The 27,146-nt window shown below is 42.9% G+C and overlaps 1 protein-coding gene across 2 annotated transcripts in view; it reads left to right on the forward strand.

Annotated features, from left to right (window-relative positions):
* The window catches only part of SNX9 (sorting nexin 9), a 90,278-nt gene that overhangs the window by 34,981 nt on the left and 28,151 nt on the right, over positions 1-27,146 (forward strand). Inside the window, exons 2-10 of one of the 2 annotated variants that reach the window (XM_070376948.1) lie at positions 4,129-4,215; positions 5,498-5,572; positions 6,794-6,919; positions 15,070-15,162; positions 20,685-20,850; positions 23,104-23,251; positions 24,504-24,588; positions 26,590-26,715; positions 26,833-26,950. In XM_070376948.1, coding sequence (XP_070233049.1) covers positions 4,129-4,215; positions 5,498-5,572; positions 6,794-6,919; positions 15,070-15,162; positions 20,685-20,850; positions 23,104-23,251; positions 24,504-24,588; positions 26,590-26,715; positions 26,833-26,950 — 1,024 coding nt within the window. The remainder of the gene's footprint in view (positions 1-4,128; positions 4,216-5,497; positions 5,573-6,793; positions 6,920-15,069; positions 15,163-20,684; positions 20,851-23,103; positions 23,252-24,503; positions 24,589-26,589; positions 26,716-26,832; positions 26,951-27,146) is intronic. The other variant, XM_070376949.1, reaches the window with a different exon arrangement.

Raw genomic sequence — 27,146 nt, forward strand, 5'->3', positions numbered from 1 at the left:
ATTTTCTTGTGATGCTATACCATGGTCTATGTAACTAATTCCCTTTTAGTAGCTACCAGGGTGGTCTGCAGTCTTTTCATATTGCAAACAGTGCTGCACTAAGTGCCGTGGTACACACATGCGTGTAGAGAATGGATTCTCAAAATGAGACTTCTGGATCTAAGGGTAAATGGATCTTGAAAACTGTATTGAGGCAAAATTTCTCACTTATCAGATGAGCAGAAATACAAAGGTTGGGTGATTGATTTTGTTTGTGAAGCTGGGGAGAACCGTTTCTTTCGTATTGCTGGCAGAGGTTTAAATAGTGCAGTCCCCAGCAAAGGGAGATCTGGCTACATCTGCCGATCAACTTGTCTTCCTTCATGTGTGGGATTGAGCATTTTTTTTCCCCAGACATAAATGGTATAAGGACCATTTATTTTTTTCTGTGAGCCGTGTTTCTCTGCCCATTTTTCTGGTGGATTGCCGGTCTTTTTCTTGAGTTCTAGATGCTCTTTAAACCTTTTCATGTGAATTGCAGAGTTCTTTCCCTGGTAGCTCATGTTTTATATATTAGTGATTGAGGTAATAGTGATGCTATGTGTGATATGGCCAGTTTGATGCCACCACATCCAAGAACTGTTCAGATGCTTTCATCTGATTGTTCTATACACCAAATAAAGAAGCTTTGGTCCGGGCGAGTCTGGGTAGAAAGTCTCTTAGAGTCATCCCAGCCTCCAGCAGTTTGGTCACAACATGGCCTTTGGATTCCCTTGGTCCAAGTATTTCCAGAATCATTGTGCATGAGTGGAGTGGAGGCTGGGCGGAGTGACACGGCAGTGGATGGTACAGTTTGATTGGTTTAGTGAAAGTATTCCGAAGGATTTCTTCCCCCTTGTGATTGTAAATTGCCTTTTGTTACACAGAGACTTAAGATCATTCTATTCGTTTCTTGGAAACATATTCCTACGCAATGAATTTATGTTTACATTTCTCTTTGTCTTGGAGGTTTCTCAAGCCGCACTGCTTGTCTAGTTGGCCAGTTAGAAATCTCCTCCAAGTGCGTCATGTTTCAGGAGAACATACCTCAACCCATTTTCGGAAAAACATTTTTAAAAGCATGTATCAATTTTACTGGTAGTCTATTCTTAAAAAAATTTACAGAAGAAAATTAATTTTGGAGCTATTCTCAATGGCTGCCACCAATTCTGACTGACCAGGAACTGTGGAAATTTAGCCCTTGAAATGCTTGGAGTTGTTTCTTAAAGAACAGCTACTACTGGAAAAGGGAGTGAGAAAAATAACCTTTTCTTTCAACGACCACATCAGAAATAGTCGGCGGCTCGGCAGTTGAGGTCGAGGGCAGCATCTTTGTTTGCGTGGACCCTGTAGTGGCGGCGAGGGTGGGAAGGTGAGGAGACCTGGAGGCCGAGAGAAGACGGGAGAGGAGCTGGTGTTGGCGGGCTTCCAGTCTGCGCCAAACCTGCTCACCTAGAGCAACCGAGTTGCTCTTCTCAGCTCAGTGGCTTTTTTTTTTTTTTCCTGTTGACATTTATGCTCATTTGGGGATGTGCTTTTTAAATCTTCCCCAAAGTTAGTCTCAGTTATAATTCTTAAGCATCTCTAGGTTTAAAAAAAAAAAACAAGTCCTAAGTCAATGTTTAAAATAAACCTACAGTGCTTATAGACATTTTCTGTGGGTAGATGTTCAGTAATATTTAAATGTGTAGGGGAGTTTCCATTTTTTTATTTTTGACTTGTTTCACATTCTGTTTCACCAAGTTGTTAAGTTTAGTAAAGGAGAGGCTTTGCTATTCTGTATCTGAGGCCTGGTTGGACTTAAGTGGATCAAAAAAATTGTTAACGGATCCTCAAGGAGCAGGATCAAAACAGTGGGTTCCTTGTCTGGCTCTTGTCCTGGGGGTGCGTCCTGGCCTGGGGAGCCCCCCTCTCCCTCCTCAGGCCTTTACCTCCTATCTGCCCTCATTGCATGAGGGATTGAGGTTGGTTTGACATGTTTTTAAAAACATGTTTTAGTCCTGAGTGGGACAAGCTGAATTCTATCTCCTTTTGCAGCTGCGTGAGGAACATACCTCAGCCCAGGGTCGCTGTCCTCGTAGTGACCTCAGGAAAACGGTGACACTTGCAGAATTCTCACTCTACCTGAGCCTGGCTCTCAGTCCCCCTTCCCAGTGTGTAAAAGTAAAGGATCTGATGCTGTGCACTACTGTTCATTTCTTTCCAACATTTTATTATGAAAAATTTCAAGCATGTAGAAAAGTTGAACTCATTTTCCATTGGACACCATAAACCCACTATCAAGATTCCATAAATAGGTTTACTTACTATACCTGCTTTATCACATTCCTCCACCAGTTCATCTTATAATTTTTGATGTATTTCAAAGTAAATTAGAATTTGGGATCTTTCCCCGTAATCTTCTGCCACCGGATGTGAATCCTTGGTCCCTGTTAGAAGCATTTCAGGTGTCCTTAAGCAGGTGTGGAGGAAGCACTGGCCAGCGCGTTCTTGCCCCATGGTCGGTGTGCAGCAAATGCGTGTTAAAGGCGTGTATGCCCGCTAGTCCTAGCTGATGAACCCTGTAGGCAGACTTCGCTTTGCCTCTTAGGACAATTACTTTTATATAGATATAATTCTGTTTATTTATTTATATTCATTCTTTGGTCTTCATTGCCGCGTGGGCTTTCTCTAGTTGCGGAAAGCGAGGGCTCCTCCGTTGCGGTGCGCAGGCTTCTCCTTGTGGCGGCTTCTCTTGTCGTGGAGCTCAGGCTCCAGGCGCAGGGCCTCCAGTAGCTGCTGCGCACGGCTCTAGAGCACAGGCTCAGCAGTTGTGCACGTGGGCTTAGTGCTCCGCGGCATGTGGATCCTCCCTGACCAGGGATCGAGCCCACGTCTCCTGCTTTGGCAGGTGGAGTCTTTACCACTGAGCCACCGGGAAGCACCAGGATGAATTCAAAACAAACCACGTTTCCTAGGTACATGTGGTCTCGATTTGTAAGATGGACTGCCTTCTATAAGACAGTACATGAAGAGACAATTATTTAGAATTTGAGATGGACTAAATGCACATAACATAAAAGTATATGTATTTTTTACAGCAGTAGTTGTCTTTCTTGGAATACGTGCATGGCAGTTATTCCAAGGAACCCACATCTCAGGGTTGGTACCTCAAGCATCTGCTTAAGGAAGGGCCTGAAAGAGCAGCCCCACCTCACATCAACCAGAACAGCTTCCCTTTAGTCTATTTTCTATGAGATTCAGATTCCATGGCAAGAAAAATTTTGAAAATCACAACTGCTCAGGTTACCTGACCCAAGTATACGAGAGCCCTAGGTAAGTCTTCGTATGGCTCAGATGGTAAAGCATCCACCTGCAAAGCAGGAGACCTGGATTCGATCACTGGATCGGGAATAACCCCTGGAGAAGGGAGTGGCTACCCACTCCAGTATTGTTGCCTGGAGAATCCCATGAACAGAAAAGCCAGGTGGGCTGGAGTCCATGGGGTCGCAGAGAGTCGGAGACGACTGAGCAACCAACACTTTCTTCTTAGTAGGAAGTATTCTAGTAGAAGAGTATGAATATATCTTGCACACAGCTCAGATTTCTGTGTTTTTAGTTGGCTAAGGTTGCTGCACCATCAAAATTTACCCTAGGTAAAGAACAGTGAGAGTTTTAATAGCAGGAGGCTCATCTAAAGACTGTGCATCTCGTGTGTACATACTTCCATGGAGATCCCTCAGTCCCTGAGAGTCCGTGTGCCCACAGTGAACAGTGTCTTTATTTCCACTCCTTACCTCCTGCCAGGAAGGCCATGCGTGCTCTTTTCCCCTTGCTGAAATGGGTTTATTCTGAGTTCTTCGGGGCCCGATCTCAAGTGCAGTGTGGGCGGCGACCAGAAACCTCCCTCCTCCCAGAGCAGAGCAGGGCTCTCTCTCTTCGTGTCATTCTTCCTCACAAACAGGGCTGATGAATCACTTTGATCCGACGTCTTCCTTTGTTCCAAAACAACCGCAACCGCGGTCATGACATGTTGTTCACAAAGTGAGCGGCATAGGTGGTTCTTTTTCTCTTTTTTTTACTGTTACGTTTACATTTGTAACTTCCTCTTTTTCTCTTTACTTCCAATAGGCTCGCGTTATGTATGATTTTTCTGCTGAACCTGGAAATAATGAACTGACAGTTAACGAAGGCGAAATCATCACAATTACAAATCCAGTAAGAGAACTGTTATGTTTAAATTGGTCTCTTAAGGATTTATGTTTAAGATTTTATTTTTTTAATAGGCTGATCTTTCAAACCCACATGAATTCCTTTCCTGTTGCTTGTGCAGTACTGATGGTTAAAAAAAGAATTGCTGGTTAGAAAAAAATATATGTAGTTTTATACAGTATGCCAGGTGTGTATAAGTAAATAGGCCCTATTTTTAATCATAGAAGACATGAAAGCTTATATTTACTTTTTTTTTTTTTAATGAAGAAGCACTCTTAATTTCTCGGTAAAATAGTATTTAAATTGCTGTTGTGGTCAAGAAATGGACAGTCATTTAAAATGACTTTTTTAAAGAATATGTTATCTAGATTCAGGTGGATGTTAATTAGGGTATGGTTTATGAATTTAAGATAGCCCTTATTATCTTAAAGGGAAGCAGTAGGATTTTTCAAAGGTAACATTAAAAATTGGGAATCCTGGCATAGAATACATTATACTGTTTAGTTTATTAACATTATTTATCTAGGAGCGCTCTGGAAGGTTGGGCCAGTTTTCTAAATAACAGGCAATCCCAAAGCTTAGTGGCTTAAACAGTCTGTTGTTGTTCCTTGGGGATCCACAAGCCAGCTGAGTGGTTCTCCTGACCTGGGCTCACCCATGGGCCTGCATCACCCAGCATGGCGCTAGGGCAGAGCAGGCCACTATGACCTCCTCTGTCTGGCATTTCTCCTGCTGGGGGTCGGCTGGCTTTGGGTGGGCCAACAAGGAGACGGACGGAGCCTTGTCTCTGTCATCATCTGTCAACCCAAATATCAGCTCTTTGGGGGAAGAAAGAAGAGTGAGCTGAAGTGTGCAGAGCCTCTTGAGGCCGGCTCCGTATTCACCCTGTGTTATCTCCACCTCAGTCTGTTGGCCGAAGAGGTCACGAAGGATAGCGCAGGTTCTGGAAGTGAGGGTGCGTTCTGCCCCTTGACAATCAGAGCTGCAAACCATGTGTAGTCTACCACAGACCAGTCATCAGAAAGAAATTACAAAATCTTGGCATTCTGTTTCTCTCTCTCTGATCAATTATTGTTGAAGTTTGATTTTTCTCATTTTTAAATTATATCCTTTTCTGGCATAAAGAGAAAGCTTAAGAATTTGACATTTTTAACAGCGTTAACCCCATAGGAATGAAAAGGTTAATGGGTTAACGTTAATTACTTTTTTTATGGATAACAATTCCCAGAGCCAAATTTCTCCAGGAAATTCCAACTATAATATTTTTTTTTCTTTTAACCTTTTTGAGGATGTTGGTGGAGGATGGCTGGAAGGAAGAAACAGCAAAGGAGAACGAGGGCTTGTTCCAACAGACTATGTTGAGGTAAGAATTTACTCTTGTTTATTAATTAAACCTGGTCTTTGTCATATGTGTTTTTACGAATTATCAACTTAAAGGACAAGAATGAAAGATAACTCTATTTTTATTTTTAATGAAAAAAATTCCATTGTAAAAATAATACTTGCTGATTATATAAAATGTAGAAAATTCACTAAAGTAGAACCAAGAAGAAATATTACCTACAGACTTATATGCCAAAGAGTGACTCCAAATACTCAGCTGAAGTTCCTTCCAAGGATAGCAACTTTCGTAGAGTGGACTCAGAGAGTTTCAGTAGCAGACTCTAAGGTCACTTTCTTCTCCCTGTGCTAGTCTAGGACCTCTCTGTCAGTTCCTTCTCCCATTCTCCAAGACCCAGGATCTTGAGTGAGCTGTTGCCGGGTGCAAGCTCTGCAGTGATAAATGCCAAGGATGGTGTGGGGACACACCCCACCCAGCTGACCAAGGCTCTCTGAGTCGGCCTCCTGGCACCCCCTGCTGGCTGTCCATAGGTCATGCAGAACGGAGCCCTGGGTCCATGGTGAGCCTGCCTCTTTCATCCCGGGTGATAGCGAGAAACTGAGGCTGCCTGGTAGCCTGTGAGTAAAACTGAAGTGTACCTCAGGAACAGAGTTGCCTTGGGTTCCCCTCCAGTAGAGAGATCACGTGCCCTGGGAGGGTGTGTGCTGGGCGCTGCCTGCAAAATGGGAAGGCTGGCTGTTGTCCTGACTGAGAGTTCAGTGGGGAATTTTGAGCGCTTTGGAGAATACTGATGATATTGCTGAAATGTTGGGTTGGCCAGAAAGTTTGTTTGGGTTTTTCTAGAGCATCTTTTCTGGAAAAACCAAATGAATTCAGGCCAGCCCGACATGTGCACGGGCAGGCACCCCACCTTTCCAGACACTATCAGAGGATTCACAGGTCCCTGAACCTGGCCCACGGGTCTCACGTTATGTCATGTTTGACCTCTGTACACCGTGCATTCAGGATCCTAAAAACTGACAAGAATGAGAAAAATGTGATAAGCTGATCCTGGTATTAATTGCGTTTTTCTAAAGAATTCTGCACACTTGCAGAAAGGAATCATTAGGGCAGATATTCTTGAGCTCATACCTTTTAAGAATAGAAACCTTTTGATAGTTCTTACTTGCCATCAGGGATTCTACCTCTGAAATAACTCTATAGTCTATGAAGTAAGTAACTATGGTCCTTCCCAATGTTCAGATTTTGCCCAGTGATGGAAAAGATCAGTTTGCTTGTGGAAATTCAGTGGCCGACCAAGCCTTCTTCGACTCCCTGTCAGCAAGTACAGCCCAAGCCAATGCATCGGCCGCCAACAGCAACAACCAGGTAAATCGTAGTCTGGCTTGACGGAACAAAGCACACGTGTGAAAGCCTGTGGTGTGTCAAGCTCTTGCCATTCCCTGAAAGCACGAACAAAATAGCTGTTAGGTGTGTGTGTGGCGTTCTCTTGCTGGGTTCTAACAAAGACCTTGCCTCTTAAGCCTGCTGCAGACTATTTTTATAGGATTGATTATTAGTGAGAAGCCAGGGTGTTCATTCAGAGTTGCTTGTAAAAGTCTGGCATGTTGAACACAGACCCGATAAACTGGGAATATCCTCGCAAGCGAGGGCGAGGAAGGAAAAGGGTCCTCTGCGGTTAGTGTCAAAACTCTGGCTGGAGCAGGGCATGACTTCTGTGGCCTTGGCTCGTGCCGTGCGTGTCCGGCGTGAGCCCCTCGTGCAGGTGCAGTGCGCGTGAAGGCAGCCGCACATCCAGTAGTTTGCACTGTTATTGTACTGGAAAAGCGGGATAATTTGAGAAAAATGTACTGAAATTTTAATATTAATTTTAATGAATTTGACCGATTTAGGTGACTACCTGATTCAGTTCAGTTCAGTCACTCAGTCGTGTCTGACTCTTTGTGACCCCAGGGACTGCAGCACGCCATTCTTCCCTGTCCGTCACCAACTCCCGGAGCTTACTCAAACTCGTGTCCATCGAGTTGATACTGTCATCCAACCATCTCATCCTCTGTCGTCCCCTTCTCCTCCTGCCTTCAATCTTTCCCAGTATCAGGGCCTTTTCTAATGAATCAGTTCTTCACATCAAGTGGCCAAAATATTGGAGCTTGGACTTGAGGAAATCAAACCAGTCAATCCTAAAGGAAATCAACCCTGAATATTTTTTCGAAGGGCTGATACTGAAGCCGAAGCTCCAGTACTTTGGCCTGGTTCAGTTATTGCTAAATGATTATCCAGAGCCAGTGTCAACAAGAAAATTGAGAAGATGGAGCTGAAAATGTTCCTGCTTCATACCTCTTTAGAAGTGAATGGGCTTTAGGAGATATCTCTTGATATTTTTAACTACATAAAAGGCTTTAAATAGTGTAAAGCCTAATAATCATCTCATTTACATTTATCTGCTCATAGGATATTTATATCTTAACCTTTTAAGAGAGTTTTTCAAAGTACTGTTACTAAATGTTAATTGCAGATTTTATATATTTTAAAATAGCTTTTGTGGACATCCTGAATTACAAATTAGTCTGGCTCAGATATTTAAAATTTGGAGGTGAAGTTATCACCATAGTTGAGCATTCTCGTATATTTTGTTAATCTATAATACCTGAGAATGTTGGCTAGTTAAAGTTTACTCAAGATAAAATGTGAAGAAATAGTAGTTAAATCTCGTTGTTTAGTCGCTAAATTGTATCAGACTCTTTTGTGACCCCATAGACTGCAGGCTCCTCTGTCCATGGAATCTCTAGGCAAGAGTACTGGAGTGGGTTGCCATTTCCTTCTCCAGGGGATCGTCCCAACCCAGGGATCGAATTCACATCTCCTGCATCTCCTACATTGGCAGGCGGGTTCTTTACCACTGAGACACCAGGGAAGCCCAGTTAAACGTTATTTGACATTTTACCGGGGATTCTTAGCCTGGGTGCCGTTAACATTTGGGGCCTGACGCTTCCTCATTGTGATAACCAGCAGCATCTCTGGCCTGTAGCACCACCCTCACCGCAGTCACCAAAACTGTCTCCAAATGTTGCCAGATGGGCAAAGTCAACCCAGCTGAGATTCAATGAATTATACAAAAACACCGGTGAAACCACATTAATAAGGACAGCATTACAATAAAGGGGAATTATATTGAGATAATCATAAAATAAGTGAAGGAAACAAAACAGAGCTATTTATCGTATTTTAATTCAGGGACCTATTTCAACCATTGGCTCAGGATTGGCTGAAGCAGTTTAACTCATAAACACAAATTTAAAATCAATCTCTGGGGAACACGTGTATACCCGTGGTGGATTCATGTTGATGTATGGCAAAACCAATACAATATTGTAAAGTAATTAGCCTCCAATTAAAGTAAGTAAATTTATATTAAAAAATAAATACATAAAATGATTCTTTGGGACAAGAGTCCACCATCTTCTCTGTCTAAGGGATTTCCAAATAAAGTTGTTTTTCCTTACCCCCCCAAAAAAAATCAATCTCAAATTTTGTTGTATTATGAAGAAGATTTCTCACTACATAAATGTAATATAAACTGGTCCACATAAGTTTAATTTTTTTCTTCCAGGTTGGTTGAAAGAAAATATAATCAACTTATGAAGGTTGGATTTTACTAGTCCAATCTGACATTAAATCTAATCAGATCATTTGAAAGCAAAGACAAAATAAACTGAAACCAGGAGTAACAAAATACAGAATACATGACCATAATTAATTAATCTGAGCATTTTTAATAGGGTAAAAATATTTTTAACAGCCATCTATGGTCTCAGTTGTCTGGGATGTATGAACAATTTAAATGGGCCAAGACTGTGGTATGTTTTATAAATACTGTTGTTGATTGGTAGCTTCGGAGAACGTTGCTGTCAGGTTTTTCCATTTCATTTTCGGAATGTTGGTTAGAAAATACTGTTTTTGGTCCAGGGATATGCCTCTTGGGCTTTTCTGGTGACTCTGGCATTGCCTTCTCCCGGGAGGACCTTTTGTTTGGAGGCAGGTGTGTCGGAGGAGCGGGTCCCCTGTGGCTCAGCTGGTAAAGGATCTGCCTGCTGTGCGTCAAAGGAAGGAGCCAGCCCTCTCCTCTGCCCGTGGGTCAGGCAGGCCCCCGCTCCAACCCCCCGCCCCCAGCTCAGCACACCACACCACACTCTTCCTAATCAGTATCCTTTTAGTCTTCTCAGCACCACTTGTTTTGAATTTGGCTTTCTTCCCACACAGGCAGGTTAAAGCCACACATTCAGCTGCTGCTTATCCATCTTTCTGACTGTCGTGTCCTTCTTTTAAATCATATTTTTAGAAAGATCTTTCTAAAAGGTTACATTCCACCTGCAGATGTTCATAAATAACTTACTTTGAGCCTGTTATTTTTTAATTTATCTGAACCCTCCTTGACTTTTGAAGCTATACTGCATTTCAGAGTAGTTAGTTCACACGTTTTTAACTTAATATGTAAAATAGCACTTCCTTTTTTTTTCCTTAAAATTCCTAATTCTGGGTTGTTGGGGCCCCTTCTGTTCTAGCTTCTCACTGAGCAGGCAGTGACTAGTATGGTGGTGGATAACGTTCGTGCAACAGCCCCACGACCCACTGTGACCTTTTTCTTCCTTGTCCAGAACGTGAGGGAACTCCTTACCTGTAAAACACAGACTTGCCGCTTGACTGTGGCATAAACTAGACTGTAAATGTCAAAGAAATACAATGCATTATTCTTTAAATGTGCTGGAACAATTTAATTTGAACAATGATAAAGCTGTTTATTTTTTTAAATACTTGGAAAAAAATATAGGCAACATTTTTTTTTATAACCTTGGGATATAGAAGGTGTTTCTAAACACAACAGAATTTATAGCAACCATAGGCTGGTACATTTAAATCAAAAAGTAATATTCACCTAGGAAAAGAATTTCTAACGTGCCAGAGGTACCAGGTAATTCTGTTAATAGAGAACTCTCATAAATCTATAGGGAAAAGATGAACAGCTCAGAAAAAGAAATGGGTGAAGGGGGTGAACAGATTTTTTCATTGGAAAGAAAGTACAAAGAGCCAGTAAATATTGCAAAATGCTCATTTTGAAATTCTTTTTGTCAAATTAGCAGAGAATTAAAGTGTTTTAACACCTAATGTGAGGAAAGGCATGTTCAGTAGGCAGTTCCGATGTGGAGCTGGTAAAGATAAACCGATGAAGCTTTCTAGAGGACAGTGTGAGAGTCTGTGTTAGTACGTGAAGCACGTCTGCTCTCTGACCCAGCACCTGTGAGCCTGCCCCCGGCTCTGCTGTCGGACAGGCGTCTGGGCAGGAGAGGGGGTCCCCTGCAGCGCTGTTGCACAGCAGAGCCAGGAATCCGCGTCATCAGCAGGGGCTGGCCAGGGAGAGTGCAGGACAGCTGCCCCTCGGGAAGCCAGGGCTGCTGGTAGAAGAACAAGGGTAGCTTCAGATGTGCAGATGTGGATGATCGGGCCTTTACAAAGGCATCTCCCTACGGGTAGTGTTACCTTCCTGGTGTTTAAATATATACACAGGACGGGGGAGTTTGATGAAAACGGTAATGATGACTGCACAGCATTGACAATGTAATTAATGCCATGAAACGATGCGCTTAAAAATGGTTACAGTGGGAACTTTTACATTACATTTCAGCACAATAAAAATTTTTTAAATAAAATAAATATATACATACCATAAAATACAAACATATATATACACAGAGACACCACAGTTGCAAACAGTGTAGAAAACTTATTGAAGGATATTTAAGAAATGAATTAGATTCTTGTTTTTTCTTTTTCTAGTATAATTTTAAGGTGGATAAGGACAGCTATTACAATACCTTTAAAAAAGAATAGTTTTTAGTGGTTATTGGTGGTTTCATTATTAGTTATTTATCTGGTATTTTACAGATTCAGGAGCACTTCCTATTAGTAGCTGTGCCTCCAGCATGTATTAGCCTGCTGGTGAAAATAAATCTCAGATATCATTGCTAAACATGTGTTAATACTTGTCCTCATGTTGGTTTTCGCCCAGTTGTTAGTGTTTATATAATTATAAAAAGGTTCTCAGTATAGATCTTTTTAAAAACTCTTCAATCACTGAATCTTTACAGAACTTACTTTTTAGAAATGAATGAGACGTTTTTGTTTGCTTACTCCTTGGAAGGAAAGTTATGACCAACCTAGACAGCATATTAAAAAGCAGAGACATTACTTTGTCATCAAAGGTCTGTCTAGTCAAGGCTATGGTTTTTCCAGTGATCATGTATGGATGTGAGAGTTGGACTATAAAGAAAACTGAGCATCAAAGAATTGATGCTTTTGAACTATGGTGTTGGAGAGGACTCTTGAGAGTCCCTTGGACTGCAAGGAGATCCAACCAGTCCATCCTAAAGGAGATCAGTCCTGGGTATTCATTGGAAGGACTGATGTTGAAGCTGAAACTCCAATACTTTGGCCACCTGATGCGAAGAGCCAACTCATTTGAAAAGACCCTGATGTTGGGAAAGATTGAGGGCAGGAGGAGAAGGGGATGACAGAGGATGAGATGGTTGGATGGCATCACCGACTTAATGGACATAAGTTTGAGCAAACTCCGAGAGGTGCTGAAGGACAGGGAAGCCTGGTGTGCTGCAGTCCATGGGGTCACAAAGAACCAGACACGACTTAGTGACTGAACAGTGAGCTGTTTGAGCTTTGAGGGGGTACTTTCCAGTCAGTAGTACTTATGTGACTGGCTGCAAATAGAATTAGAATGTTGTTCTGATCTAGCCTTATTTTTAAATGAATGTGTAAGTTTTTATATTTCTGTAGATGGCTTTTTTAAATCAGTAGAGGTTCATCTGTAGAATTCAATGATGTCCTTTTAGCAAAAAATCTATAAAGAACAAAATGGGAAATTTTACAAGTTCTATCTGTATTTTGAGCTGAAATGATTAGGCTTTTTATATAAGACAATTCTATACTTTTTGTGGGCCTTTTTGAGAAAGAGAATTAAACCTTTATCAGAAACTGATTGAAATATTCTTGGCTTATAAAGGAATCACATTATTTGTTTACTATCCCCATTTCCTGACACAATTGGCACATGGTTATTAAACATCTGATGAATGAGAAATGTCAGATAAAGACGTTATGCCTCAATCAGGCAGATGAGTTACAAAAAGCAAACCAAAACACCATAACCTCGGCTTTCACAAACCCAGTTAATTTCTGTTCATTTTTGTTGTATGCCCCTGGACAAAGTCTTCCTCTGGAAGTTCCTTCCTTCCTTCTTTCCCTCCAAGCAGGAGACTGTATATTAGGGTGTAGCAGTGTGAATGACCGTGACAGCGTAACCAGTAAGGTGTAGACGTGTGTGACCGAGGCACACACGAGAATTTCCTTGCGTGTAATAAGGTGGACCTACGAATGCTTCCAAAACCTTTCCCCCAGGATGATAATATACAAGGTGGTGAGTCCCCTGATTACTGACCCTTCTTACCTGGTAGACTTGTCAAACTGAATGACCCGTGTTGACCTGTACTGAACTTTGAGTGAGCATCCTCTATAAGGAACCAGGTGGGCAGCGGGAGCTCTGCTTACTCGTCAGCCTCTGTTGAACCTTTCTATATATTCTTTGTACTCTTGTTCGCTAGTTTGGTAGAAAGCCAAGCAGAAAGCAACCATAGTGAAATATAAGTTACCTTTTTCATTAATTCTCAGACCTCGGTTATGGCCTCATAGCCGAGGTCTGACCTAGTTCAAGTGGACACAGAGAAGGGCGGGCGTCTTCTCTTGCAGCACTGTCAGTCTCGTGATCTGGGCAGTGAAGAGTGTTCTTCCTAGACTGTGTCTTGAAGAACAGGAAAACCAGTTGAACCAAAAGACCTGATTTCCTCTGAATCCAGAAGAACATCCTGGGAAACCAGTGAGGCAAGTCAGTCTTGCTGTGGTCTTCTAAACAGGCCCTTGCCCACGTTCACTGATGCCTGTTGTCAGAAGTAAGAGTTTGATTCTTATTCGTCCTGGTGGCCCAAGGATGTCATCTCAGAAGCAAAGTACAGCTAAGTAGCAAAATATAACAAAACCAGATCCTATTATTTTTGTGGCCAGCGGTTGCAGACTAGTAGGGTTTTTGTTGTTGTTGTTGCTGTTGTTTTAAAAAGGAAGTTACTTAGGAAACAGTTTAATTCTTCCAGTGTAAGCTTCTTAGGGTGGGGCCAGAGCAATGTTCAGCCTAGGGATATTTTTGCCTCTGTCTCTGAGGCAAAAGCCTTTGCGGTTCTGTACCTGATATCACACCCCATGAATCCTGAATCCTGAGGTTTTCCGTGCTGGCTGGTGAGATCCGCCCTGCCAAGAGGTTGATACTTAACCCTTCATGTGGCCGCTTTCTCATATGTGTGTGCTGATCGGTACGCAGCCTAAGACCTGGGATCCCATCCCCACCTCTTCACCCAGTCTCTGGGGCCTCTGTGCCGCTCTCTCCTCCTCACCGCTCTGCGCCAGACTCCCAGCTCTGTCTCCTCAGTTCACGAGACCAGTGGTCTTTGTGTAGATCCCCCGTCCCTGACCTGAGGCCTGGAAGGTCTCTCTAGGTGGGTGTCAGGTCCCCTGTTGCCTGTTGGCCAGTGATTTGAAGACAGCTTCATATATAACGTCTCTTTTAGTCTTAAGTGGAAGCATAAACTGGATCGCAGTTACTCCATCATGATTGTCTTCTTGTATTATTAGTTGATTTCCAAAACCAAATTTACTTGCATTTACAAAATGGAAATCATACCACCACTTTCTTCAGAAGGAAGTTATACCTGGAAAGTGCGTTCTCGAACACCATACAGATGTCAGCAGTCATGACTTCCCTACTAGATGGTTGTGGAGCTGGGATTCGAAGCCTGCAAGCTGGGCTCCAAGGTGGTCCCCCTCAGCGATGCTGACTTGGCCACTGCCTAGCTCCGGGGAGCGTATCGGTTATCTCTTCTCAAGTCAATTCTACACACCAAGGTGGCCAGCGGCTCAGGAGCTCGCAGAGTTCACGGCCTCGCAGGCTGTTCTGTGCTCTTAGCCAGTCCTGGGTAGGTTCTTTGTGGCTCTCAGGTTCCAGGAAGCTTTGCTCATCTCACATCTGGTAGCTTTGAAAGCACTAGTTCAACATCCTGACGTTTTGTAAAGCTTGGCATTGCTTTTCCTCTGGAGTTCTTTTTCTGTGACTGTATGACTCGCATGGTATTTGTTCCATTCCTTCTGTGCTGTGTATAATTACTTTTAGTACTTCAGTGATGCTGTGTTGTGACAACAACAGTCTTCAGAACATACATTAATGCACGGAGGATAACCCGCTACTATGCACTAGGGCTTTGGTTTCTGCGTGTAATGTTTGTGCATGAGTGGCATGCTGGAATTTTCTGCTGAACTTAGCCCTGCTATGCATTTGCTTTTTTTAGCTTCGGTATACTCTTTTTTTTTCCCCCACCCTTCATTTACTGAGCACCTTTTTTTATTTTAAGGTGGATATTTTGGCTCAGATTGGTTGTCTTGAAAGTCTCAGCCAATCACCACCTTCTTCATCTTCTCCTTCTCCTTCTCCTTCCATAAATAAGGTAAAATTCAATTTGAAACCCTTAGAACTAATCCTTTTCCCCCAAGCAAGGTGTTGTTTCCGGTAAAGTAGCTAACTAAATAAAGGTCTTCTTGGAAACATGGCAACATAGAAAGTGGGACTTATAGGAACTGAAAGGGTGATTGGGATTTATAGCTTGGAGACCTTTCAGCTAAGACTTTCAACGAGACTTGATTGATGAATTTATTCCAGGGACAGTGAGGTCTAATGAAGGATTTTTAACCATGGAGTTGACAGTCTGGATGTTTTTGATGCTGTAAGGGGGGCCAGCCCAGAAGAGAATGATGACTCAGTAGAAAGGAGAAAGAGGGAAGGCCTGGGAGCAAAGGAAAAGAGAGGCCCCTCGAGACCTTAGCGGAGGAGCAGAAGGCATTATCGTGCCGCCAGATGTCTGCAGGTGAGGGACGGAAGGGGTTCTTGGAATTGAGAGCAAAGAAGTCAGAGGCCAAAGGATCGTTAAACCACTTGTTCTATAGCCCAGTTCGTTGCAACTGGGGTTAGGCTTTGAAGAAAAGCAAGATCTCAGCATTCAGCACACAGAAAATGTGCCAAAACCCCCAAGAATCAAGACTTGCTTTTGAACTTTATGGCAAAACATTTCTGTCTTCTTTCTCTTTCTTATATGTATCTGAAGGAAACAAATCTTTGGCTAGAATAGAAAGTATTTTAAGTGCCTATAATCACCTATTTAAATAAAAGTTTCTCTATTAATGTGATCTGGCATTATTTTGAAAATATAATTGATGGTCTTTTCCTCTAAAGTGTAAACTAATGGGGATTCACTCAAAGATTACCAGTCATCAGGCTTTTCTTTATATTCTAAGTGAGCCCCCGTGTAGTAAGATGACCTCTGCGGAGTTTGTGCTATGTGCTAGATAGATACTCTGTGAGATGTTTTATATGCATTATGTCTTTTAATCCTTACAAAAGTCCTGTGAGGAAGTTAATGCTGTTATATCCATTCAGTAAGTATGGAAACTAAGAGAGATGGAGTAAGTGGCCAAGTTCATACAGCTAGTAAGCGGTAAAGTTGGGATTCAAACCCAGACAGACAGCTCTAGAGCTTAAATTCTTAACCACTGCGCCCAGGAGAAGTTTACTTGAGTCTAATTGCTACAGTTTCATAAAGGGATTTAACGTTCAACCTGTGGGCTGTTTACTTGAGTCAAATTGCTGCAGTTTCATAAAGTAAAGTGAAAGTGGCTCAGTCCTGTCCCAGCTCTTTGTGACCCCATGGACTGTACAGTCCATGGAATTCTCCAGGCCAGAATACTACTAGAGTGGGTAGCCTTTCCCTTCTCCAGGGATCTTTCCAACCCAGGGATCGAACCCGAGTCTCCTGCACAATTTCATAAGGGGATTTAAAGTTGAACCAGTGGGCCAGTGTTCTCATCCTTGCCCCCCCCCCCTTTACATGTGTATGTGAGATGCACAGCTTTCCTGCAGGCTTGGTGCACAGATGGAGAGTAGAGCGTGAACAAAGGGAAGGATGTGGGAAAGTCTGGGAAACTGCAGGCTGATGCGTAGAATGAGGATCAGTGGCGACTAGTGAGGATGGGGACGTTCGTGGAAGGAAAAGGTAGGATTTTGATCAGTGGACTAATGAGCTTAGAATCCATCCTATGGTCAGTGAGGTCTAGTGAAAGGTTTTGAAATAATGCAGTTGAGTTGGTCATGGCCAGGGGGCTGGGTTGGGGGGGGGTGTGGCGGTTGTTACCATAAAGGGAGGGAAAAGAAGAGGATGAAGACCTCGCTGGGTAGAAAGAGGAAGGAGAGCTGGCAGAAAGCAGAGGAGAGGCTTGGATGGTCGTGTGACCAGGTGCCTGCAGTCGGGACAGCAGGGTTGTTGGGGGTGGAGAGCGGAGGAGCCAGAGGCCAAAGTACAGGAAGGGCGGGTTCAGGGGGTGGCAGACCCTGGCTTTGGGAGCTGGTTGTTCAGTACTGCTATTAGAGGAGGGGCCCTAGGGATAGAACCTGGGGAGATTTCTAGTTGGTCAGGTTTGAAAGATTTATCAGCACAAGTCAAGCTGAAATAAGAAAGAAGGAATATTCCCCGGGGGTGAGAGGGGTTTGGGGTTGGGGCAGGGGGGTGGGGCGTGGGACAAAAGCAAACAGTGATTTGCCAATACGGATTTCATCACCTAGGTAGAGAGCCAAGGTCCTGCACATGACCCAGTCATGATGCACTGATTATAAACGATTTATTAACGAAGTAGTTTTTCAGAGTATCATGTTATGTGTTTCAGTTTTTTAGGATACTTGCTGTGAATTTCATGTCCCATTTGTTCCTCCGTGTTGCTAGGATGCCTCTCTCTGCCGGTTTGCCAACAGTCTTACTCTCCAGCGGGGCAGGACTTTCACTCGTCTGTTCTAGATTGCAGCTCTCTGTTCCTTTTCCTCAGTAGTTTCTAGAAATGCCAGACGAATATCTGTACTGTCATGTTACCATCCAGAATTTGCAGACCTTTTGAAGTTTTTATTGTGAAAACAAAACCTCCTGGTTTAGAATCTGGAGAGCACAGAGTATCTGTTCCCCCACCCCCACCCCTGAAGAAAGCTGTGGAGGAAGGGATTCTAACTGCGGTGTGACTGGCCAGCTCTCAGCACAACAGCCTTCTTTTCCAGAATCCACTAGAGTGGCTTGAGAGGAGCTCCTTGTCAGCTGTGTATTTGAGAAATTGACAGTCATATGGATGAAATGTCTTTCTTCTGTTAATATTTGACGTTGAGCAAAATCATTAGTAACATCATCTTGAAGGTACAAGAGATGTTAGAATGCAGTCATATTTCCTTTGTAAAACGTGTGCTTTGTTGTCGACGCTTCTGGTAGGTGGCTGGCAGTTATCCCTCCATATGTCAATTGGTGAAGAGTGAGAAAAAACCCAACCACGGTGGCATTCTAAAACATTAGAGAGGCATATGAGGCCATTTGGGTAATTCTCTCTCTCTCTAATATCAGGTTTGTTTCATTTTGTTTTGTATGTGAGAAGGAAGACTTTGCTATTCCATGTCCTTGAATTAATAGATTTCAGCATTGAAAAAAAAAAATTTTAAGGCACTATTTGTTTTCCCTAAATTTATCTACAAATTTAAGGTTCAAATGAAATCACATTTTTTAAACTTGACATGTTGTTGTTTAGTCACTAAGTCGTGTCCGACTTTTTTGCAACCCCATAGCCCACCAGGTTCCTCTGTCCATAGGATTCTCCAGACAAGAATACTGGAGTGGGTTGTCATTTCCTTCTCCAGGGGATCTTCCTGAACCGGGGATCAAACCTGCATCTCCTGCATTGATGGGTGGATTCTTTACCACTGACATACTAATCCTAAAACTGAAGGTTGTTTTAGTTTTAAAAACAGAAAACCAATGCTGAAGTTCACTGTAAAAATAATAAAAGATGTTATGGTAAAGTACAAACTTCACCATATGGCATTCTGTCTAGTGGGCTCCAAAGTAGTTTGGTATTAGAGGAATAGATTATAGGAAAGAGTCCCAGAAATAGTCCCAAGTTCAGGGTATGGTAAAGGTGGCTTTCAAATCAGTGGGGAGAGAATGGATTATTCATTAAATGATGTTAGGGTAACAGATGGCTACAGGAAAAAATTAAGCTGGATTCCTATATTATTTCTTATACCGAAGTCAATTCCATACAGGTTGAAGGTTTAAAATTTAAAAATCTAGGATGAACCTAGAGTCCATTATACAGAGTGAAATAAGTCAGAGAAAAACAAATGTCGTATACTAATGGATATGTATGGACTCTAGAAAAATGGTGCTGATGATGCAGTTTGCAGGGCACCAGTGGAGACGCAGACTAGAGAACAGATTTGTGGACTTAATGGGGGAGGAAGGGTGGGAAAGAAGCGGAAAGTAGCATGGGAACTACCATGTAAAATAGATCGCCAGTGGGAGTTTGCTGTATGACTCAGAGCTCAAACTGGGGCTCTGGGACAACCTAGAGAGGTGGGGAAGGAGGTTCAAGAGGGAGGGGACATGTGTATACCTATGGCTGATTCATGTTGATGTATGGCAGAAGCCAACACAATATTGTAAAGCAATTATCCTTCAATTAAAAGTAAATAAATTATTTTAAAAATCAAGAAAACAACAACAACAAAAAAACTGGTTGCCTCTGGCTCCTCTTACTGCAGTATTCCTTGAAATAGGGTGCCATGTATTACCCATTTGAAAATTTTATTTATAACATTAATAAACTATAAAATTATGCAAAAGAATAATGGTAGAAAATATTTTAAAAATAACTTGGCATGATAGCCCCATTTTATGCAAGACGCCACCCCTTGGCATGTAGTAGGAGTGTAGGAAGCAGTTTGACAAAATCTTATCAATTTTATTAATAAATGCACACTTTCATTACCTAGTAATTTTCTTCCGGGAATTTCACATAGATCTATTGGATATGTGAGGAAAGATGTATAAGGATGTACACTGCAGCGTTATTAGCAGTAGCAAAACACTGCAAACAAGTTAAGTGAGCATCAGCACGTGCTGTTTAGATGATGGGAAACAAAGGAATTCTGTGGAGTCGCGTAAAAGAATGTCATCGTCCACATGCTGATGTGTTAATACCTAGGAGAATGTTTCAGGCTATGGAAAAACAAAAGAGAAGTGCAGAGCAGAAAGTGTAATTGGGGCTCACTTAGAACGTGTTTAAAGCAAAGAGAGTCTCACTGCATGGCCTGTGTGAGTAAGTATGTGGCTCACTTAGAACATGTTCAAAGCAAAAAGAATCTCACTGCATGGCATGTATGAGTAAGTATGTGGCTCACTTAGAACATGTTTAAAGCAAAAAGAATCTCATTGCATGGCATGTGTGAGTAAGTATGTACAAAGGACTTTGTTAGGAGTCGTCGTCTCTGAGAGAATGACTGGCATCTTAAGGTGGTAAGAATGGTTTTATATTTCATATCCTTTTATTCTTTTGATTTTTTTTTAAACTGGTAACATAATACCTTTTGAAATAAAAATTATCAAACAGTTAAAAATACAACTGATTACTATCAAGCAGTTAAGGTCAATAAAGCATATTATTAGCATATATAAGCTCAAAAACATATTAAGTGGAGAAAAAAAGCATGCAAAGAGATACAGACGGCACAGTGTTGTTCAGGTCAGCTTTGAAAATAGAAAATAGTTGTTATTTATGAATATGTCACATATTCTGTTACACAGTGGGAGTGTCAGAGCACGAATGAGAATGAGAGCAGCTTCATAAAAGCTGTTACTTGGGGGAAGGGGAAAAAAGAGAGTTTCTCTGTTAACAGTTGTAAAGTTCCTGAGCAAACACGGCAAATTGCTAGCAGTAAAAGTCGATTGATGCTGCTTTTTGTGCTTGCCTACCTGTTTCTAAAATTTTATTTTTTTAATTATTTTACATTTCTATCAGTTTTCAGCACCCCTATTCAATTGCTTCCTACTGAATTGAGTAGTGCTTTGTAGAAGTCACAAATATCCTCTCCTTTTTTTACCCCTAATAACAGGTCAGCAGTGGCAGTGACCCCTGGTCAGCCTGGAATGCTTCCAAACCTGCAAACTGGGAAAGCTCGGATGGCTGGGGAGCCAAGCCGGAGGGGGCCACAGCCCAGAGAAGCGCTGCCAACAACTGGGACTCGGCCTTTGGCCATCCCCAGGCCTACCAAGGACCAGGTGAGGTGGAGGGCACCCTTAGAGGGCATCCCAGGACCAGGTGAGGGGGGCGCCACCCTTAGAGGGCATCCCAGGACCAGCTGAAGGGGAGGGGCACACTTAGAGGGCATCCCAGGACCAGGTGCGGGGGAGGCCACCCTTAGAGGGCATCCCAGGACCAGGTGAGGTGGGGGGCCACCCTTAGAGGGCATCCCAGGACCAGGTTGGGGGGGCACCCTTAGAGGGCATTCCAGGACCAGGTGAAGGGGGCCACCCTTAGAGGGCATCCCAGGACCAGCTGAAGGGGAGGGGCACACTTAGAGGGCATCCCAGGACCAGGTGCGGGGGAGGCCACCCTTAGAGGGCATCCCAGGACCAGGTGAGGGGGAGGGGCACCCTTAGAGGGCATCCCGGTCAAAGGGGTTTAATCACGGGAACTGTGGTCTCACTCACTAATGGCAAACTGACTCTTCTGAATCCAAATGAGGTAATTATACTCTTTGGTCCACTCTCGGCTCCCTGTCAAGGAGAACCTTGTCAGCATGCAAACGCTTGCAGGGACCAGGTTCATAAAGTGAAACAAGAGAGTGATCCTTTGGGGCTGCTGGAGGACGGAGGTGGGCAGCAGGTTGATGCGCCACAGGAGGACTGAGCTGGTGTTCCTCCAGAGAGGCTGGAAATCTCGATTTTTTTGTCAACTTCCCACTTTAAAATCCTCGCTATTAACACACATTTGTTTTTAAATCTCGGGCCAAAAAAAATATGCACAAATATGCACATGGATTGACTGTGGTTTATCACCTGCCGGTTTATGACCTCTGACTTAGCTGTTCTGTCATTTCCTGGACTACCTGTTTGACTCCCCGGTGCTTAATGGAAACACTGAGGCAAAGGAAGACTTTCTAAAAGGAGAAACAGTTAAGGAATTAAGAAAGGTTATTTATGTCTGTTCTGAAATTAAGAGACCCACCCATTGTTTTGTAATGACCCCTGTCTGAGCTCATTATGCCCAGAACTGAGTGTGCTGAACGGCAGGGGGCGTGGGTCGGGAGCCTTGAAGGGCGCAGGTGCTGCTTTCTGGCTCCCACCTGGCCCTGGAGTCGGAGGCTGGGTCCAGACCAGACTGCTGACATCACTTCTGCAGTGACGTGGTGTTGCTGGAATCCTGGCCCAGATCCTTCTGATACCTTCTAGTCTTTTCTTTTTCCTTTTGACATTTGTCTCTGGGCTTCTCGTGGTGGCACCCTCAGGGAGGAGACCCCAGGGCACTTTCCTGCCTAATGTTGAAGGGACACCTTGGGCCTTCAGAGGTGGGAGACGGAGGCAGAGAACAGTGGCGGAGGGCGGGTGAGCGGGAGGAAAGCTGGCAGCACCCCATCTGACACGGAGAGGATCACTAGAATGTTAGGCTCCCGATGCTGGTTTAGTCACGACTTGTCCCTTCTCCTCCACCGCCTCATCCTTCTCTGGCCTGCGTTATTATTCGTGTTACGCAATTCCTTTTCAAAGATCTGTCACCCTTTTGTCCTCCCCAGTCTCTTGGCTTAAAGGGTATTTGACCTGTTTGTTTGCAAGTTTATAAAGCTAGGTTTATCAATGTGTAGGTGGCCCAGGGGTAAAGAGTCCACCTGCCAATGCAGGAAACACAGGAAACATGGATTAGATCCCTGGGTTGGGAAGATCCCCTGGAGAAAGGAAGGGCTACCCACCCCAGTATTCTTGGCTGGAGAATTCCATGGACAGAGGAGCCTGGCGGGCTACAGTCCATGGGGTTGCAGAGAGCCAGACATGACTAAGCAGGACAGCACAGCCAGGCCTCTAGCAGACGTTCCCTGCACACCAACGAGGGTTTGCTTGGCATCTTTTGGCCGCACCACATGGCATGTGGGGTCTTCGTTCCCTGGCCAGGGATTGAACCCGAGACCCCTGCATTGGAAGCACGGAATCTTAACCACTGGACCACCAGGGAAGGCCCTCCAGAGTGTTTTTATCGTTGACATTTATCTGAAGTTACTTGGGCCAACAGCCCTCTTTAAGTTGTTTCTGACTTGTCTTTTGTGCCAAAAGGCAGAATCCTCAAGACTCAAAACTGTAACTCACAAGCGTAACAACAGAGCCTGTATTCTTCGCATCTTTATTGTAATCCTGACCATGTACCCTTTTCTTCTTCTTTAAAAAATTGGTTAACCCAGTTGGTAGCTGTTACCAGAAAATTAAGTCATCCCGTCCTTATTTGGTCTCTCTTTACCGACAATCTTCTGTTCTCACCTCCAGCAACTGGTGATGATGATGACTGGGACGAAGATTGGGATGAGCCCAAGTCATCTCCCTACTTCAAAGATCCAGAGTCGGCAGAAGCAGGAGGTGCTCAGCGAGGAAACAGCCGGGCCAGCAGCTCTTCCATGAAGCTGCCACTTAACAAGTAGGTGTAAGAGCTGGGGGAACGGGGGCTCTCGTATGAGAGGCTGTGATGCGACAGAGAGGCTGTTTCTCTTTCCAGTGATCACAGAGTTTGGGGCGTGATTTGATCGTGTCTATTTTTTTATTTGGCTCTTAGCTTGGAAGCTTTTTTTTTTTAAGTGAAATATATGTTCCGTTTAATAATCTGCCAAATACTCTTTTTTACCTTTATCAACTCATGACATATTGTTTCATTGCTGATGTCACAGGAAAGCTAAAAATAATAATGATAACTTTCTTTTAAATGTTTTACCACGTATTGATCTGTTACCATGACCAGGCTTTGTGCAGAGCAGTTTGTGTGTTTTCTCTCGTGGTGCTCTCACACCCCTTTGTGGTACATATGATCTCTTTTACTCTCGGATAAACTGAATCCCAGGGAGGTAAAGGAAACGATATGGGCCCCTGTGAGTGTAACATTGGCCTTTAGCTTGCTTTAGGAATGAAATCAGACGTAATACGGCTGGTTTTTGTAGAAATAAGATTTCTTTTCCTATTTTAGGTATTTTGCTTTCTGAACATTTTTACCCCTGTTTATTTTTAAAAAAAAATTCTAAAACTCAATCTTGTCTTCTTTAGAAGTTGCGCTTTGGGTGGGTATACATTGATTCCACCTTTTCTTCCATTTTAGAACTTTGCTTTGGGTGTAGATTTGATTTCTGGAAATAGCCAAGTTTATTATGTTTGAAGTCTCTAAGAAGACAGGTTCCGAAGACAATTTCCAAAGAAAATGGCACAAGTCCTTATGAACAGTGGCAGTTTCTTCGGGGTAATTGTGGCCTCCTGAGGGAGAATGTGCACAAGCACTTTAATTTGGATGTAAGATGCTAGCGTGTGGCCTTCGCCCCATGGAGCCATCTAGACCGATCTGCTCAGTACTTTCTGTCTGCCTCTGTGCCTGGGGGACAGTCTCTAGTCTGCCCTTCGGTCTCCGTGTGGTAATAGAGTGTCTCAGATCAAGCAAATCGAGCACCCATAAATATCACACCTTCTGGAGTCAAACTTTCCTCTTACCAGATAAAGCTTAATTAAATGACTAACTGGCTGTTGAACAATCTGATTATGTCAGGTTTCATTTACCTTAGTTTCCTAGTTCCAGTACATCTGAAAGACAGAACAAGTTCAAACTGTTGTATTAAGTAAATGTGGATGAGAGCTATAGAATTCTTACAAGGAAAAGGATAAGACTCACGAACGTTTGTCCTCATGATTAGATTTCCTGGATTTGCAAAACCTGGGATGGAACAGTATTTGTTGGCCAAGCAACTGGCAAAACCCAAAGAGAAAATTCCGATCATTGTAAGTTTGTTTATTTTTTGCTTTGTTTCTAATTAAGCTCCTGTATAGTATCTTAAAGAAGGTTATTAGTCATTTAGAAAGTATTCTTAAACACATTTAGTGCTCCAGGTAAGTAACTGACAGTATACTAAAAGTATAAAAAATAGCATAAATTAATGCCCATTACTGTCTAGGCATTCTTTATTTTTACCTTTTCAGACTACCAGTAATTGAACAAATACCCATAGTATATATGTGTTTTTTATAATATTTCTTTTTCTGAAGTATCTTGAAGTTACCTTTTACATGCTGTTTTTCTACTAGCCAAACATATTTAGATAATAAACACAATTCAGATATTTAGGTTTCTACCTTGGCAGAGTACATGCATGTTATCAGAATAGTTCCCTTTTCCTCTGTGTTGGTAATAGTTTTCTCTCATTAAATCAATTGTCCAGTTCATGGTAAGGAGCTAGCAAATGAAAGCTGGCAGTTAGTGACACCATTCAGAATATCCATCTTTGAAAGGCTTGCTCATAAGATGACACAGGCTCTGTGGTTTCACCCACATGTTGACTGTGGATAGATTTTCTAAGTGTTACCTAGCTGTATATTTCCAGATAAAATTTTAGAAAAGAACTGTAGCTGTCTTCTGACCCTGTTGATTTAGTCATGTAACTGTAAGTTGTGAATAGGGCAGGAGGACAAGGGGCCTTGAATGTAATCACCATGGACTCAACTCAGGAGGAAATAATTTAGTCTTATTCTATAATCTTTGGGTCCTAGGAGACTCAATAATATTGCAAGAATGACACTATTTTTTATATTACTTGTTCCTACTTCTTTGGAATGCTTGAAATCCTGGAAAACTCCAGAGAGAAGGGCTGTGAAAAGAGCCCTTTAATCCTTCTTCCCTGAACACAAACTTGGAGTGATTATCTTCTGAATGATTAGGTTAAAGATTTTTTTTTTCTTCAGATGTTTTTGTAAATACTGAACATGTATCCTGTTCTTTTTATTAAATTTAAAAATTCCACAGAATCAAGAGCCCATGGCCCCCCTGCCCCTCAGATTCTTGTAAGCATGGGACTTTGTCATAAGCGTGAGAGTGTTGGAACAGAGCCGAAGGACCCCGGCATTTGAGTTGTCCCACATATTTTAGTCAGGCCTGCCTGTGTGGGCTTCTTGTGTGGAAAAGGAAGTGAGGAAAGCCATAGAGGCTTCAGAAAACCAAGAAGAAGCAGAGACCTGGTCCTTTGGTTTCAAGGTGTAGCATCCCTACCCACTAGTAAAGTAATGACCTCATGGATGTCGGGCCCTGGTCGGTCAGAGTCTCCTCTCTTGGGCCCCGTCACTGAGGGAAATTCCCCAAAGCTCCTCTCAAAGGTTCCTGCCCTGCAGCTTCAGGAGGGTTTTCTGGACCTGGGTCCCTCTTGGAGAATCATAATATTAAGCACTTGTTGTCAGAGACCTATAGTCCTTTATTAAAGCTCTCTAGGCCCCAGTCACCGTCCTGACCTAGTAGCCTCTGAACTTTCATACCTCACCTCGCTTTTTCCTCCTTTCACCTTGAAAAAGAATTAGGGCATACAGAAGATGAGAGTAAGCGTTGAGGGAGTTTGATGGCAGTTTGGCATTGCTGAGACAGCCAAGTGTGTCGTTTTATTTTTCACAGAGCTATTAGTCTGCAGTAGATTTGAAATTTTTAAAAGCTAGCCCTTCATTACATAAAACTGGGACAGCTGGACTGGAGAGAGATTGTGTCCTGCCCAGCATCCTCTCGAGGAAAGGCAGCTCGGCCCCTCTCTGTGGCCTAAGATGCCCACACGGGAGCAGAAGTGCCTCTCGATTAAGTGTGTTTTTCAAATAGAACCTTAGTAAGAACAGAGAGCATTTATATAGATAATTTCTCAAAGAAGAGCAAGAATGACTCTCCTAAGGACTTCCAGCCCTAAAAAGAATCACTTGATGATTTATATCAATTGTGTTAACTGATTTTCCACCTCTCCCTGCAATGTGTAGGTTGGAGATTATGGCCCAATGTGGGTTTACCCTTCCTCTACATTTGACTGTGTGGTAGCAGATCCCAGGAAAGGCTCCAAAATGTACGGTTTGAAGAGCTACATTGAGTATCAGTTAACCCCTACTGTAAGTATCTAAGTTATCAAAACAGAACCGTGCTTACATTACTAGGAACGGCTTGCTTTTTTCTTCATTTTCTGTAGTTGATATTGGTAACTTTTTTTCTCTTTCCTTCTCTTGCAGAACACTAATCGATCAGTAAACCACAGGTATAAACACTTTGACTGGTTATATGAGCGTCTGCTGGTTAAGTTTGGGTCAGCCATTCCAATCCCATCTCTTCCAGATAAGCAAGTCACAGGTGAGTGTGTGTGTGACAGAACTCAAGACAACAAGTGAAAAGACTCCAGTGAGAGTATTCAAAGCAAATCAGAAATGGCACTTTCCATCCTCTAGTGGAGCAAGATGCAGGAGTCTGGAAACAGCAGCTAACTGCAGCCATAAATACATATATAGATACACACACATACACACACATAGTCCACATATTTGGTAAT

The sequence above is a fragment of the Bos mutus genome, chromosome 9 (assembly GCF_027580195.1).
Source record: "Bos mutus isolate GX-2022 chromosome 9, NWIPB_WYAK_1.1, whole genome shotgun sequence".
Classification (NCBI taxonomy): domain Eukaryota; kingdom Metazoa; phylum Chordata; class Mammalia; order Artiodactyla; family Bovidae; genus Bos; species Bos mutus.